Genomic DNA, 14,038 nt, shown 5'->3' on the forward strand with positions numbered 1-14,038 from the left:
CAAAATACAGCAAAAACAGTAATATTGTGAAATATTTACTATTTAAAATAAGAATATATTTTTAAAATGTAATTTATTCCTGTGATCAAAGCTAGATTTTCAGCATCATTACTCCAGTCTTCAGTTTCACATGATCCTTCAGAAATCATTCTAATATGCTGATTTGAGAAACATTTATTATTATCATCATCAATATTTAAAACAGTCAAGTACTTTTTTCAGGATTCTTTGATAAATATAAAGATCCAAAGATCAGCATTTATCTGAAATAAAAAGATACAAAAGATTCTGAAAGAAAACATTATACTCTATACCATTCAAAACTTGGAGTTAGTATAATTTGCTATTTATTTGGGGAAAATTACTTATTTGGGTTGGGGAAGAAATTATAGAAATTAAAACTTTTATTTAGATCAAATGTGATTTCATTAGTATTATCCAGGAAATTAAAGCACTAACAGACACATATACACTCTTAAAAATAAAGGTGCTTCACGATGCCATAGAAGAACCTTTTTGTCTAAATGGTTCCATAAAGAACCTTTAACATCTGAAGAACCTTTCTGTTTCACAAAAGGTTCTTTGTGGCAAATAAGGTTCTTAAGATTATAAAAAGGTAAGCAAGAAATGGTTCTTTAAAGAACCTTTGACCGAATGGTTCTTTGTAGAACCAAAACTGGTTATTCTATGGCATCGCTTGAAGAACCTTTTAAAGAGTGTTTATTTTTAAGAGTGTATGCTATTTATGATAAATGTAAATTCTGTAACACCTCAGTTTAGAACAGAAAGCGTTTACTTTTCTTTATTCTGCCTCGTTTTGACTTTAAATTGAACAAAACAACATATGGATATCTGATCACATAGCATGACCTTACTTTGTTTTGAAAGTCCATCTATTTTATTTCACATATGAAAACTAAACTGCTAAAGCTTTTTAAAATTCATTTATATTTTCCTGTCTACTGTTTACTTATCTATTTTCTATATTAGCCAACTGTATTATGTATTTACTTTCTCCTTGCCATGCGTTTGCATAGTTGTACATATGTGTGCACAAAGATACAAATAAGGTTAGAGAGAGACTGTGAGTAGCAATATATTAAATTAATAAATTAATTCTAAAATCTAAATCGCGTTATTTAGACTCTTTAGAATTCTAAAACATTTCCTTCTCATTTAACACGTTTCTGCCTGTCTATTTACGTGTTTCTGTCTGGTAATTATAGTTTAGACTAGAGTGTTTAGATGTTGTTGATTCAATCCCTGCTGCTGGCCTAATTTAATTTCAGAGTATGTACAGCAACACACGCAGACAATCCGAATGATGGCGCTCTTGTGCCGCAAATGATTCTTTGTAAAAACTTTATTACTCGTTTCAAAAAAACCGGAAGTAGTACGTTAAGCGTACGACTGAGAGCATGCACATGGAAATGTCTCCTACCGGCGTGCTGGAATTACCGAATCCCTGTATAAAATCCACTCTGGAGTTTCTGCATATTCGATCCGGTTTCGAGGTATGTGTTGGTGCACATGATGTGCACACGGGAAATCGGTTGTGAAAGCAATCTTTACGCTTTTGGACGATCTGTTGGTCGCTCACTGTTGCTGTGGTTGTTCGCGCCTGGTAGTGCTCAACAAAGAAATATCTAAATATTTAAAGACTGCTTTGTATGTATTTGCATACCTGGTCACTTTAAGCAGTTATTGAGAGCGTCTTAAATATTTAGCGTTTATACAAAACTCAGTTGTCTGTAAGAAAACAGTAAAGTGATCTACAACAGATATACTCCATTCACATTTATTTTCAATCTTATATGTGTATTTAACTTTTTAAAGAATTTTTAGACAATGTTTAATATTAATGTGAAGTTCACTTCGGTTTACGAGACGTTCAGCATTCAAAACCTAACCGTAAGCAATGTATTTGCATACTAAATTTGATTGGTCAGCTGCTTCACGTGTATTTGCCTACTTAAATTAAACTGTTGTCTTACTGACGTACAAACACTAGTATTTTCTTCAGGAAATGCGAATCTAAAGATGTTTGCTTAATGTGTATTAGCCCTGAATGGGTCAGCTGATGTCTCAGAAATGAATTATTCTTTCTCACTGCAGCGCGTTCAGGCGGTGAGCCAGGTGTCACGGTTATGTCGAGTTTATGGCAGCGGGACTCCTCAAAGAACGGAAACCTCAGTGGCATGAGAATGAACGGCGAAGGCACTGGTATAGGGGCTCCGACCCCAGCGGTGGCGGGGTATTTGGGAAAAGTCAGTTATGCTCAGTTCTTTCCCTCTGTCACTCGTGCAAAGCTCCGCTCAAATTTAGTTCTGTCTTGTATGGAAAACTATCGAATTGACCCCCCATCTCAAACGAGAAAAACACGGAAATCTGTTTGTAAAAGGCGAAAGAATACTCATAAAAGCACTGAAGTTGTGTACTGCACATTAATTGTTTGTGTTTTCTGTGTTGTTCATTGATTGTGATTTCTCATATATCGTTTTTTGTTTACAGTGTGAAGACAGAAATGCCTCACCAGGGAACTGTCCTTGGTGTTTGGCAAAAGGGCAGACAAATGCCCTCCGCTTTTATGCCGTCAACTTGGAAGAGACTGTTCTGCTTTGTACAAATCCAGTGGTGAGGATGTTTTTATCTTGCTTGTTTATCAGAAAATGCTGACACTTTAGTGAATAGTCGAATGGATCTATCAAAACCAGTCACTAATATATCTGGTGGATTTTAATGTAAATCTAAAATGATAAGGTAATATTTGTATTGCATAATGGCCTGAATAATTGTTGCATTGTGAAACATTTTAAAAATGTAAAACATTTTATTGTGTAAACAAAATGAGCTTAGTTTTGGTAAGCTGATAAATTAAAGTAAAAAAAGGTTAAATCAAATATTTAAACATTATTTAAAAAAGTAGTGTGTTTTCTTATTTTTTATTTATGCTTATATTAGTTAAAAAAGAAGAGGTGCAATAAGTTGATACATTTAATAAGAATTTTTATTAGAGATGGTGTGAATTACACACACAAACAAAACATTTTCTATGAAGAAAAAAGTAAATGAATAAAAGTAAAAAATATATTTATGTGGATATTAGTTAAGAAATACAAGAAAATAAGGCTTAATTTTGGTTAAAAAAAATAAAAACAATCAAATAATATTTTTTGTGTGCCTATTTTTATTTATGCTGATATTAGTTTAGAAAGAAAAGAGGTGCAATAAATTGATACATTTATTAAGACTTGGTTTTGGTTAAGTAAATAAAACCTTTTTTTAGCTATTAGTTTTTTGTACCCATTTTTATTTATGCTAATATTAATTTGAAAAGTAAAGAAGTGCAATAAATTAATACATTTAATAAGAATTGCTATTGTAGATTGTTTGAATTACACACACAAACAAACAAAAAAAAATAAGGCTTATTTTTTTTTTAATCAATAAAGTAAATTTATACTTTCTCCGTAGTTTTTTTGTCCCTATTTATTTATGCTGATTTTAGTTTAGAAAGATTAAGGTGCAGTAAGAATCACCATTGAAAATCAAACAAATAAAAATCTAAAGTGAAAAGCCTGTGAACACTGCAGTAAAAAGTATTTTTTAATAAAAAATTACAAAAATTAATAACTTAGCTTTTTAGAGAGAATTATGAAAGGGAATGTTTAATTTGTAATAAAATTGTTAATTCTCTTTATAGGAGAAAGTTTCAAATGTCTGTAAAAAAATTATCCATCCTAAAATTAGACTATTTTCTTATTGGAAAATATACTTTGTCCTTTTGATTTTATGGTGAGATACAAGCTGAGCATGTTTTGTGTAATGCACTCAATTGTTTAAGCTTTTATTATCGGTAAAATGATATTTGTCTTTGTTTTCAATAATTTTTTTAAAGCTTGATTGGCCAGTGAGATGGTTGTTAACATCTGTGATGTGTTTTTCTTTCATTTTGCAGTGCCTTTACCCATTAGTCAGTAGATCTCTGGAAGACGTTCGTGCTAGCTTGTCTAAAGATGGATGCAAGAGGAACATTTCTTCCCTGTCTAATGTGGATGATGCATCCTCCCCTTCAAAGCGATCGAGAGAGGAGAAACTTGACATTTTGTCTGCTGCGCCTGAGCCATGTGGCGCTGACGTCAATGACGCCGCCTTTCTAGATGACACTGTTGAAACACAAATGTTTACTGATGAACAATCAATACTTGGAAAGGCTGACACTAATAATGGCACTGAGGAAGAACATCCAGAAGAGCTACCTTCTGCTCCTGCCATCAATGAGGATTTAGATTTGTGTGGCAAGAAGGATGATTGTGTATCTAGTACTCAAGATGAGGTGGAGGAGATCTCTGGAATGGATGTAGATGTGGAATTAGCAGAGCTGGTACCCTTGCAACCTCATCTCTTCTGGAAAAATGAGGACAACCTGTGCTGGTTGGATTCATTGTTGGCGATGCTCGTGAACTGCAGGACTATCAGAGAGACTCCGTGTCAGGATGTAAAGCTGATTGATAAGCTGACATCAGTGCCTTCCAGCAGCTCTGCTGTCTGGGACCTTTGCTCCACATATGATAAGACATGTGCATATCTGAAAGCTAAGGAGCAACAGAGTGAAGGTAAGAGAAAGCAAACCCTTTCAGGGCTCAAAATCATTTTTGTATATATACATACAGTCAAACTAAAATTTATTCAGACACCTTCAACATTTCTCATATTATCACAGTTTATTAGCTAGAAAATGGTAATACAGTATGACAAGAACTCAGGTGTTAAACTGTGTCAGAACAAATTCATAGGTATAACAAATTGATAAAATCTTTCTTTACTATGTTATAAAGTTAACTAAGTTATTTAACATTAAATTGTTTGTTCATAAATATTTACACCCTATAACTTTATAGTTGTATTTTATCAACTTATGTAACTAAAGTTGTAGGGTGTTAAAATATATACATATGAGAATACATATACAATTTAATCTTACATAACTTACAATTAACATTATTATAATGTGTTAAAGAATAATAAATATTTTATCAATTTATATTCTATAAATAGTTATAGACAGTGTTACTGTATATGAATACATATAATTTGATGTTAACTTTTTTATAATGTATTAAAGAATAAATATTGTTACATTTGCTTCTTGGTTCTTCATAATGTAGTGTAAAAAGTTAAACTTATTTAATAGTTTATTTAAAATAGTAATAATCACATGTTTGTATATTAAAACACTGTAATATAAATGTAAATTGATGCAGTTTATACTGATGATGCAAAATACACTTTTCTAAAGTGGTTTGCATTCTCAAGCTGGAAAGCTAACCTGTTTTTCTCTGTACAGATAAGGTAACCAAAGTCCCTGCTGATGTCCTGTGTGAGGCAGAGCGGCGGCTGTCTGCTCTCCGTCTGTCACTCTTCAAACTCCTTCAGCCTACACTCAAGTGTGAAATTGGTAAAATGGTTCAACAGTTAATCATAAAGCCGTTTGATATCAATCTGTTGCTAGTCATTTACATTGAGTGATAATCTTGTCTGTCACACAGGTCAGCAGGAAACACCCGTGTTTGCTCTCCCTCTCCTTCTACGCTCGGACAAGTGGGCTCAGGATCTCTTCCAGCACACCATCCGTTGGGAATTTAAGTGCACTTCTTGTAGCTATACTGTAAATGACAGGTAAAGGTTTTAGACTTGTCATTTTAAATCATTTGTATTTAGTAATAAAACTTTTGATTTAGTAAATAATTATATGTAACACAACCCTCCTTTTGTCTTTCAGTGTTGAGAAGACTCTTACAACGTTCACTCAGATTCTAAATGACTGGCATCCACTAAAAGCCATCCACCGTACTCAGTGCAGTAACTGCAACCGTAAAAACCAGAGGAGGAAAATGGTGCTTGAACAGTAAGAGCTGGAATAACTAGAACTTGCTTTTCCCCCCTTAAACTCCACCTTGTTTCATCACAATTTATCCTTTTGATCTTTGCGGTTGGTTGATAATTGTCTTTGTTCATTTTTTGCAGGCTTTCCTCTGTGTTTGCGGTGCACTTTGTGGAGGGCTTGCCTAGGAGAGACCTCTCTAAATGCTCGTTTGAGTTCCAGGGCGCACATTACTCTGTTAGCACTGTTATCCAGTACAATAAGCGTCTAAAGCACTTCGCCACTTGGATCCGCCAGAGCAATGGTAAGTCTTTTATTCTGCAAGTTCATTAGATGATCTATTTACACTACCATTTGAAAAAGTGTTTTTGCTTACTTTTATTCAGCAAATACTAGGGGTGTGCAATATATATATATATTAGTGGTGGGCCGTTATCGGCGTTAACGTGCTGCGTTAACGTGAGACTCTTATCGGGCGATTAAAAAAAAATATCGCCGTTAATCTATTCTCAAAGTTGGGTTGGGAGCTGGGTCTAAACTACGCAAGATATGATGACTTTCACCTTGATATTTTAGCACGGATGACGTATACCTAGTCGAATTGCACTGTAGGGGGCGAGAACGAGTCTTCAACTTCTGTGAAATTACCCCATCAAATGAGACGTGCAAACATGGATGCAGCTATGAAGCCGCTTCAGGGCAGGTGCGTTGCTAGACCCTGTTTACTGGGGCACGTGAGTTATAATTTACTTTGATAATCCCGAAATAAAGACATTAAACTATATGCAACAACTGAATTGACGCTTCTAAAAGCAACGCAGTTTAATGGAAGACTATGCACGCAGAAATCCATGCCCGTGCGCGTCTGTGTATTTAACGGCAACGCGCACGTCGTGCAGCCTTTTGCGCAGAAGTACATGGTTACACAAGTTTGTATAGGTAATTATGTTGTAAATGCAATTGTCAAGCAGTTTGTGATGCATTTGGAAACAGGAGATGAGCGCCTGATCTAATGCGCCACCTGGCCCGTTCTCGAAGACTTACTTTTAGTCATTATTTGGGTAGCACACATATTCTGAATGCCTTCATCAGAATTCAAATTAGCCATTTTAATCTAGATTCCAAGATTTAATCTAGATTAAAAAAATGTATCTATGCCCACCCCTAATATATATATATATATATATAGTAGTCACCATTTGATGTGGATTTAAAAAAAAAAAAGTTTAGCACAACTTTATTGGAAGGATGTTGACTACTGTATATCGTATTGTCATTACAGAGTATGTCGCAAAAACCAAACAAAAACACACCCAGAGAGTGCATGTGTAGTACCCGATACTGTGTGAGCACATTAAGAGTCCATGCTTTCACTGCGTGATTTAGAAATGCCCCAAAATACAAGATAAGGTGGCAAAATGCCCCGTGGCTTGTCTTTTATATCATCTGCTATAGTTCAATCACAGAGTAGTTTGTTTTTCTCTAAATCAGCACAATTGCAAATGTGATATTAATTTGATGTACAGCTCAAAAAATAAGTGACTTACATTTGACACAACAGTTTTGTTTTTGTATTTTCGACAGTTTTTTTCAAACAAAGCCACAGCAGAGCTGTTTTACATCGCGACAGTGTTTAGTTACTAAATGAATCAGCCCTTTGAACAAATCAGAAGAATGAATGACTCACTAATACATTCTTTTTTCCCTCAAAATCAGTATTTTTTTTTTTAATTTGTGACCATGGACCACAAAACCAGTCATAAGGGTCCTTTTTTTTAATTGAAAGTCATAAATGCACAACATCTGAAAGCTGAATAAATAAGCTTTTCATTGATGTATGGTTTGTTAGGATAGCCGAGATGCAACTATTAAAAAAAAAAAAAAACTGGAATCTGTGGGTGTAAAAATCTCAAAAGATTGAGAAAATCACCTTTAAAGTTGTCTAAATGAAGTTCTTAGCCATGCATAATACTAATTAGAAATTAAACATTTACAGTTTTTACAAAATATCTTTATGGAATATGATCTTTACTTAATATCTGAGAATTTGACACAAAAGATGATGAATATATTTAACTAGGTTAGATTAGGTTACATTTTAAAGGGAAAAAAAAAAAAGCCCATAAAAGGTAAAAATGAATTTAAACTTATTGGAAAATTAATGTTACTTGTGCAAACTAATGCAAAAAATACAGAGAATATTATAGTCAGCTGTTCACAGCAGTCATTAACCAGCCAAAATACCAGCACAAAAACAGACTCAGCAAAATATCATCTAACCATTGTTATCTACAAAATTATATATTATAAAAATGATTATATATTATATCATTTTCACACACCCCTAGTAAGGACACATTAAATTGCTGAAAAGTGACGAAGACATTTATAAAATAAAAAATCTATTTCAATTAAATGCTGTTCTGCAAAAACACTTATTGCAGTTTCCACAAAAATATTAAGCAGGAATAAACTGTTCTCAATATTAATTAGAAGAAATGTTTCTTCGTCACTAAATCAGCGTATTAGAATGATTTCTGAAAGATCATGTGATACTAAAAACTGGAGTAATGGCTAAAAATTCAGCTTTGCCATGAAAGAAGTAAAGAATTTTAAAATATATTTATTTGTAAACTTTATGTAATAAAGTAAAAAAAAATTCTTTTTTTAACAAATTTAAATTTATTAAAATATTTAAAATATTTTTGATCAAATGAATGCAGTCTTGGTGAGCATAAGATACTTTTTTTTGGAAACAAATCTTTCTTAACCCAAGCTTTTGAATGGTAGTCTATATATTGTTTTTCTGAATCCCATTAGTCAATGATTCATTTTATTTAATGTTGCTAAAAACATTTTTTTCAGCTCAAGTCACATTTTACTTGCATGTTAAAAATAAATAAATAAAAATAAGCGAATACTAAAATTATTCACTGTAGATTTACAGCTAATTTTACAAGTTATCTCCAATTAGTTGCTCTGTAAAACATGAAATGTTAAAGGGATAGTTCACCCAAAAATAAATTACTTACTCACCCTCAAGTCATTCCAAACCCGTAAGACCTTTGTTCATTTTCGAAACACAAATTAAGATATTTTTAATGAAATCCAAGTGCTTTCTGACCCTGCATAGACAGCAATGCAACAGACACACTCAAAGCCCAGAAAGGTAGTAAGGACATTGTTAAAATGCGTTGGGATACTCGTGAACGCATTGGAGACTGACTTGGAAAAGAAATTGTTGAATAAAGTTGCACTTAGATTTCATGAAAAATATCTTAATTTGTGTTCCGATGTTGAAATTTTTTTAGTGGTTTGTTTACATCTTTGTGTTCTGTCTTTAAGGATCATGGCTGGAGCTCGATGATTTGAAATACCCTCACAGCATCATCCACAAGAGGTTTACATTTCCCTCCAATGAAATTCACATTGTTTTCTGGGAAGCAGAGTCCACTAAAGATGAAGCTTCAGAGGTTTGCTCACCGACAGCTCCCTCGGCGCTCACGAATCTCAATGTTAAACCTCCACACGAACTCTCAGACTCTGTGGCCAATGACACTTGTGTCCTCAGCGCACTTACTGTGGGAGACATGACCACTGTCGGCACTCTAGACGCATCTATCGGCAGCACCACATTACTGGACACCTTTGAGGGTCTGTCACATACAGACATTGTAACCCTCACTCTGGTTGAAGAGAGCAAAGCCACTGAGGCGGTTAAGATTCCCCAAACCCAAGCCATCACGCCAGCCGCTCTTCCTGTAGCATCCAATTCATCTTATATCTCCAAGCCCGTTTGTCATCCTTCAAATCCTCCAAAACCCCAAAGCAGCTCTGGTTTGAAAGAAGGCTCTTTCGTTTCCAATGCAGATGTGGTGAAACCACCAGTGGCTACAAATGGACATGCACCGTTTGCATCCCCATTACTTCAACACCATCCTTCTTTCCAGTCAACACCAGTAAGACTTCTTCCTCCTGCTCCAAAACCAAAACCCATTCTGAAATGTGACAACGAAGCTTTGCCAGCAAAGCCAGCTGACATGTTTGGTGGCTTCATAAACAAGAAACTGCCAAGTGGCATGAATCCTGCAGTAGCGCCTCAACACAAACCAGTCACCCTTCCTGGTGGCATATGTCCATCTGTTAAGAAAAATCCAAGCCTAGACCAGCAGCCCATTAGCACTACAGAAGCCCTCAGGCTGAAGCTACTGAAAAAGCTCAAGGCCAAAAAGAAGAAACTGGCCAAACTAAACCAGCTGTTAGGAAGTTCAGGAGAATCTGCACCGAAACCAGACAGCACGGCGCTCTCGTCGCCTTACTCAGTCACCTCTAGTACGTCAGCGTACGACAGCCCGGCATACGACCAGTTCTTCGCTGAGCTTTTGTCTCCTGCGACAACCGCCAGTAACCTCTCGCCTGACAGCACAGGGCTCCTTGAGATGTTGAGCAATGGACAGAATGTGGAGACGATGGTTGGAAGTGCACAGCAAAATCCCTCTATGGCAACTGTGGTTCCAGAAGCAACCTTAACCTTCCCGTCCTCTACTAATGACTCTGTATTGAATCTTGAGGATTACATACAATCAGGGATGGGCCAGACAGCAATTGATAACACAGATTTTAATGGCTTAGATATATTTTTCTGATCAAGATTTTAGACTTTGGTCTGGTGTCAAAACAACTCTTCTTTGTTGTTTCATATTGAGAATGCAAGACTTTTGTTAGGAAAACCTGTGGTGCATCATCAGTTAAGTCATATTTTCATATTTTGTCTGATATACTTGAATAAAGAACATTAGGTGGTGCAGAGTACCCAATGTTTGAAGATCACATTATACACAATGCATTTGTAAAAGTTTGTACAGCATTGTACAGTTGATTTAATAGTTTTGTTGTTGTCTGTTTATCACCGTATTTAAAGCGGTTCATATTAAATTGTACCAGCAATTGAATATATTGTGGTTAACTTTTATTTTTGACTCAGAGTGAATAGTAATAAGCCTTGCTTTCTAACTGATTATACAGTTGAAGTCAAAAGATCAGAATCTGCAAAAAATGTTAAGTTATTTTACTAAAATGCGTGTTATCTTTTATTATTACTGACCTGAATAAGATTTCACATAAAAGATGTTTACATATAGTTGAATTCAAAAAGTGTACTGAGTTCAAAAGTTTACATACACTTGATTCTTAATACAGCTGTTTGTTGGTTTTTTAAGTGAGAGTTGTTAATGAGTCCCTTGTTTGTTTAGAAAATTTCAGGTCTCTCAAATTATTATTATTATTTTTTTTTAGCATTTTTGTGTATTTTAAGATCCATCTTTTATCACTGAGGACAACTGAGGGACTCGTATACAACCATTACAGAAGGTTCAAATGCTCACTGATGCTTCAGAAGGAAACACAATGCATTAAGGGGGGTGAAAACTTTTTTTTTTAATTTGAAGATCAGGGTAAATTAAACTTATTTTCTTATCTGGGAAACATGTAGCTTCTGAAGGGATGTACTAAATGAAAAAATACGATATGACATATTTAGGCAAAATACGAAAAATTTACACATCTTAATTCTGTTCAAAAGTTTACACTCCCTGGCTCTTAATGCATTGTGTTTCCTTCTGGAGCATCAGTGAGCATTTGAACCCCTTGTGCTTCAAGCAGCAAAACACTTTGTACAGCTAAAAATAGCTGGATGCGGATGAGACCGGAAGCCAGACCCATTCAATTTACAAATGGCTGTGCCCACTTTTACAGGAAGAAGAGGGTGGATAATAGTCATTATAATCAATTTTAAAATATTCAAGTGAACATGTTACAACTAAAATTAAAAACCAAAATAATCAGTTTTTAACTGAGCATGGAAAATGTAAATGCAAAGAGATTCACTTTGTTTTTTAGTGTACTTAAAAAGGTCAGAGTCATTTTAGAGTAAAAACAAGCGGTTTGAGCCTTAAATAAAAGTGTATATTAGTATATTTAGTGCTATCAGATTGATTATATGCGATTAATCGCATCCAAAATAAAAGATAAACGATTTGTTTTACATAATGCATTTAGTGTGTATATTTATATTCAAGTCAGCTTATTTATTTTAACATATTGTAACCCTGGACCACAAAACCACTAAGCGCGGGTATTTTTGTATCAATAGCCAACAATACATTGTATGGGTCGAAATTTAACTCTTTTTTTTTTTTTTAACGCCCAAAATCATATGAAGTAAAGATCATGTTCCATGGAGATATTTTGTTAATTTCCTAAAACTTAATTTTCGATTAATAATATGTATTCGTTTGGACAACTTTAAAGGCGATTTTCTCAATATTTTAAATTTTTTTTTGCACCCTCAGAGTTACATATGTATCTCGGCCAAATTTTAAAAATGTTAAGCGTATTTATTCGGCTTTCAAGTCATGTATACACTACCCTTATGACTATTTTTGTTGTCCAGGCCAGGGTCATATATACGATATATTAAAACCTTGAAGAGTCTTTCTTTGTCAGCTTATCTGTTTTTATCGCCATCATTTTGACCAACATTTAGTTTCAAAACCAAAACAGCACATCACCGATATGTCAACTAATACAAGAACCTAATTCACCAATGTTCTCCTTATATTTAGTGTTTAAATATAAAAATGACAATACCAGTTGGTCTGTTGTCTTAGAGCAGATGTCATCAGTCCTGAATATCGAGGCCTCCTAAAAATATCACATTTTAGTTTCCACTATTTGACAATCAGTTTAGCAGACTGAGGGACTGCTAATGAGCTGTTGAGTTGATTCAGGTGTGTCAGATTACAGAAACACCGCAAAAACTACGCAGTGTTTAGTGACAACCACAACCAGGATTTCGAAAGACGAGCTGAAACCAGCTGAGACCAGCAAAACCAGCTAAGACCAGCAGAGGGCGGTCTCTAACAGAGACTGCAGATGGTTAAACTTTAAGTTAAACATTTTGTCCTAAAATACCTGATAAAATAACTGATATGACGAGCTGTGAAACTGAAAACGCAGCTGTACCAGAAAGTTTTCCAGTTTCCAAAAGTACAAAATGCATCACTTCACCTTGAAGCAGAAGTGATGTTCTAGCGACCCTCCCATCAGGAAACGCACCAGTTTAGTGGTGATGTTATCTGTGATGCTAAACATGATCAGCCAGCAGTCTGAAACAGACCTGAAGTTCACGACAGACAACATGTTCGAAGCAGTGATGGACAACATTTTCTTACTTGTGCTGGTCACGCTTCTCAGCGTCGTTCAGAATGGTATGACATTGAGATTTTACTTTTATCATTATTATTATTTTGTATAAATGAATGATGTTTATGCAGAATATCTATGCAAATTATCTTGTGTTTCTACAACTGCCAGGAATTAGATCGTAACGTAGCTTAAATATGTATACAAATGCATTTAAATTAACCATAATATGTCAAATTTGTAACATATTGACTTCTCCTTTAGTATTCTTCGCCTTGAAGGTTGAGAAAGAGTGCACCGGTCAACATTCAAAACCTCATTCTGCAGTTTTTGAGCGTTTGTCTTGTGCAACGTGAGTAACATTAATAAATATTAAGTTACTCCATTCTAGGATTTGACTGAAAAATTAAAAACGCTTTTAAGCGCCCAAAGAGTTTATGTATATAGATAAATAATGCGTTTATGAAACTGTTGGTGGAGCTTCTTTTGCATAACAGCTCGAAATTTTCCTGTTGTTCTGGAAACTAACTTCCTGCTTTATTTACATGATCATGTTGCAAAAGGGTTGCACTGGTCTCTCTGTAAACTGAAAGCCTATATATATATATATATATATATATATATATATATATATATATATATATATATATATATATATATATATATATTGAATTTTTCACTTACTTAAAGTTTCTGAAATCTTCAGTACATTAAAGTAAATGTGGATTATATGGGCCATTAGAAAATAGAATTGGTTGAAACTTCACAAAATGTTTCAGTCGTGACTGTTTCGGTAGTGACCTTTTTATGAGATAACACCCAAAAAAACAAACATGTAACTACCACAACTTCATCAAATATTTCACTCATGACTGTTTTGATAGTGACAATTTTATGAGATAATACCCCCCAAAAAACATGTAACTATCAAAACTTCATCAAATATTTCCC

The 14,038-nt window shown here is 34.4% G+C and overlaps 2 protein-coding genes across 2 annotated transcripts in view; both read left to right on the forward strand.

The window, feature by feature from the left end:
- Window positions 1–1,402: 1,402 nt before the first annotated feature.
- uspl1 (ubiquitin specific peptidase like 1) lies at window positions 1,403–10,836 on the forward strand. Its single transcript, XM_073829570.1, has 9 exons — window positions 1,403–1,514; window positions 2,116–2,267; window positions 2,512–2,634; window positions 3,959–4,616; window positions 5,348–5,458; window positions 5,550–5,679; window positions 5,783–5,908; window positions 6,028–6,188; window positions 9,230–10,836. The coding sequence occupies exons 2-9, from the start codon at window positions 2,148–2,150 to the stop codon at window positions 10,528–10,530; spliced, it is 2,730 nt and encodes a 909-aa protein (XP_073685671.1). The 5' UTR covers window positions 1,403–1,514; window positions 2,116–2,147; the 3' UTR covers window positions 10,531–10,836.
- Window positions 10,837–13,051: 2,215 nt separating this feature from the next.
- Window positions 13,052–14,038, forward strand: part of alox5ap (arachidonate 5-lipoxygenase-activating protein) — a 4,036-nt gene continuing 3,049 nt past the window's right edge. The window contains exons 1-2 of the mRNA XM_073829572.1: window positions 13,052–13,152; window positions 13,352–13,439. Of these exons, the coding sequence (XP_073685673.1) occupies window positions 13,083–13,152; window positions 13,352–13,439 (158 nt within the window). The 5' untranslated portion in view covers window positions 13,052–13,082. The remainder of the gene's footprint in view (window positions 13,153–13,351; window positions 13,440–14,038) is intronic.

This window comes from Garra rufa, chromosome 23 (assembly GCF_049309525.1).
Source record: "Garra rufa chromosome 23, GarRuf1.0, whole genome shotgun sequence".
NCBI classification, from domain to species: Eukaryota; Metazoa; Chordata; class Actinopteri; order Cypriniformes; family Cyprinidae; genus Garra; species Garra rufa.

Bases quoted from the DNA above. Each gene is read 5' to 3' on its own strand.
- uspl1 (XM_073829570.1), top strand. From the start codon at position 2,148: ATGTCGAGTTTATGGCAGCGGGACTCCTCAAAGAACGGAAACCTCAGT. The intron at 4,617-5,347 runs GTAAGAGAAAGC...TTCTCTGTACAG, and splicing joins TAAGGAGCAACAGAGTGAAG to ATAAGGTAACCAAAGTCCCT. The intron at 5,459-5,549 runs GTAAAATGGTTC...TCTGTCACACAG, and splicing joins TACACTCAAGTGTGAAATTG to GTCAGCAGGAAACACCCGTG.